This window comes from Pygoscelis adeliae, unplaced genomic scaffold (assembly GCF_000699105.1).
Source record: "Pygoscelis adeliae isolate BGI_AS28 unplaced genomic scaffold, ASM69910v1 Scaffold180, whole genome shotgun sequence".
Classification (NCBI taxonomy): domain Eukaryota; kingdom Metazoa; phylum Chordata; class Aves; order Sphenisciformes; family Spheniscidae; genus Pygoscelis; species Pygoscelis adeliae.
The window spans coordinates 121,003-122,338 of record NW_008823956.1 but is presented as its reverse complement, the minus strand read 5'-3'; the positions used below and the strand labels follow the sequence as shown (position 1 = coordinate 122,338).

At 64.1% G+C, this 1,336-nt stretch overlaps 2 protein-coding genes across 2 annotated transcripts in view; both read left to right on the top strand.

Annotated features, from left to right (window-relative positions):
• The window catches only part of LOC103916083 (carbohydrate-responsive element-binding protein-like), a 20,539-nt gene extending 19,466 nt beyond the window's left edge, over nucleotides 1-1,073 (top strand). Inside the window, 4 exon segments of the mRNA XM_009323029.1 lie at nucleotides 125-252; nucleotides 609-807; nucleotides 809-872; nucleotides 919-1,073. Of these exon segments, the coding sequence (XP_009321304.1) occupies nucleotides 125-252; nucleotides 609-807; nucleotides 809-872; nucleotides 919-1,073 (546 nt within the window).
• A 123-nt stretch (nucleotides 1,074-1,196) lies between these two features.
• Nucleotides 1,197-1,336, top strand: part of LOC103916072 (transducin beta-like protein 2) — a 13,963-nt gene continuing 13,823 nt past the window's right edge. The window contains exon 1 of the mRNA XM_009323018.1: nucleotides 1,197-1,253. Within this exon, the coding sequence (XP_009321293.1) occupies nucleotides 1,197-1,253 (57 nt within the window). The remainder of the gene's footprint in view (nucleotides 1,254-1,336) is intronic.

The window sequence follows — 1,336 nt, the reverse complement described above, 5'->3', positions numbered from 1 at the left end:
GGCTCGGCAGCAGGGAACACGGCACCTCGCGCAGCCAGCCCCGCTGCACGAAGCGCCGGGTGCCCCACGCCCTGCCCACCCTGGGGGGGGCCTTCCCTCGACGTCCCACCCTGTGGCCCCGCAGGTCAGCAAGGCCACCACTTTGCAGAAGACAGCCGAGTACATCTGCAAGCTGCAGCAGGAGCGGGCGGCCCTGCAGGATGAGGCGCAGCGGCTGCGGGAGCAGATCGAGGAGCTCAATGGCTCCATCAAGTAAGAGGGGCATGGCTGGGGGAGGCGGGAGGGAGCCACTGCCTGCATCGGGGTAGCCAGGCAGGGCAAGCGGCAGCACCGGGGAGGCAGCAGGACACAGCAGGTCTTTGGAGCACCTCTCAGGACCTGCATTTGACTCTGACCCCTCTCAAACGCTGTTTCGGAGGGGGGGATGCTCAAGAGGCAGTGCTGTGTGGGACCAGAGCATGGGGCCATGCCCCACAAGTCGCCCTGGGAGGTGGACACCGCCTGGCCACCCCTGCTGAGAGCTGAGGTCGCGCCCCCTCCCCATGGGGCGCCCCCCGCGCCTCCCAGTCTCCTGAACGTGGACCCACAGCACTGCTTGCGCCCCACAGCCTGTGCCAGGAGCAGCTGCCGGCCACGGGGGTGCCCATCACACGCCAGCGCTTCGACCAGATGCGCAGCATGTTCGACGAGTACGTCCGCTCCTCCACGCTGCAGAACTGGAAGTTCTGGATAGTATCCTTTGGGGCCAGTGCCTGCTGCTTGCTCTGACTCCTCCACCAAACACCAGGCCCCCTGGTTCACCCGCTGCTCCCAGGTCTGGGGGTGTCCCTCCACCTCGAGAGGCTCTGGGGACCACGGGGAGATGTTTCCCAGCCGAGGGCACATGGTGGGAACACACCGAGATGCTGTGGTTAGGAGGAAGCTTCTGTTACAAGGGAGCAAACAGAGTAGGAGTAAATGGTCAGTCCTCGGGGAGAAGGAAAGTCACCAGCAGAGCTGAGCTCATGCGGGGAAGAGCTCCTGGTGGCATGGGAACTGGCTCTGAGAAGCAGCAGCCATCAACTAGAGATTAGGAAAGGTCCAAAGGCAAAGCTGGGAACATGATAGCTTGGCCTTGGTGGCCGTGTGGCACACCCTGGAAACCCAGGCGTGCCCACGCCTGGGACACAAGTCTGGGCTCTAACAGGGTGGAGAGGATGGAGGGGGGGACGGGGCCGGGGAACGGGTGGTCAAAGGGCTGGGCCTGCTTCTCTGTGAGCAGGGAGGGATTAGACGCACTGGGACCATCAAGCCTGTAGAGACTGAGGCCTACAAAATCCCAAGGGGCAGAGGGATG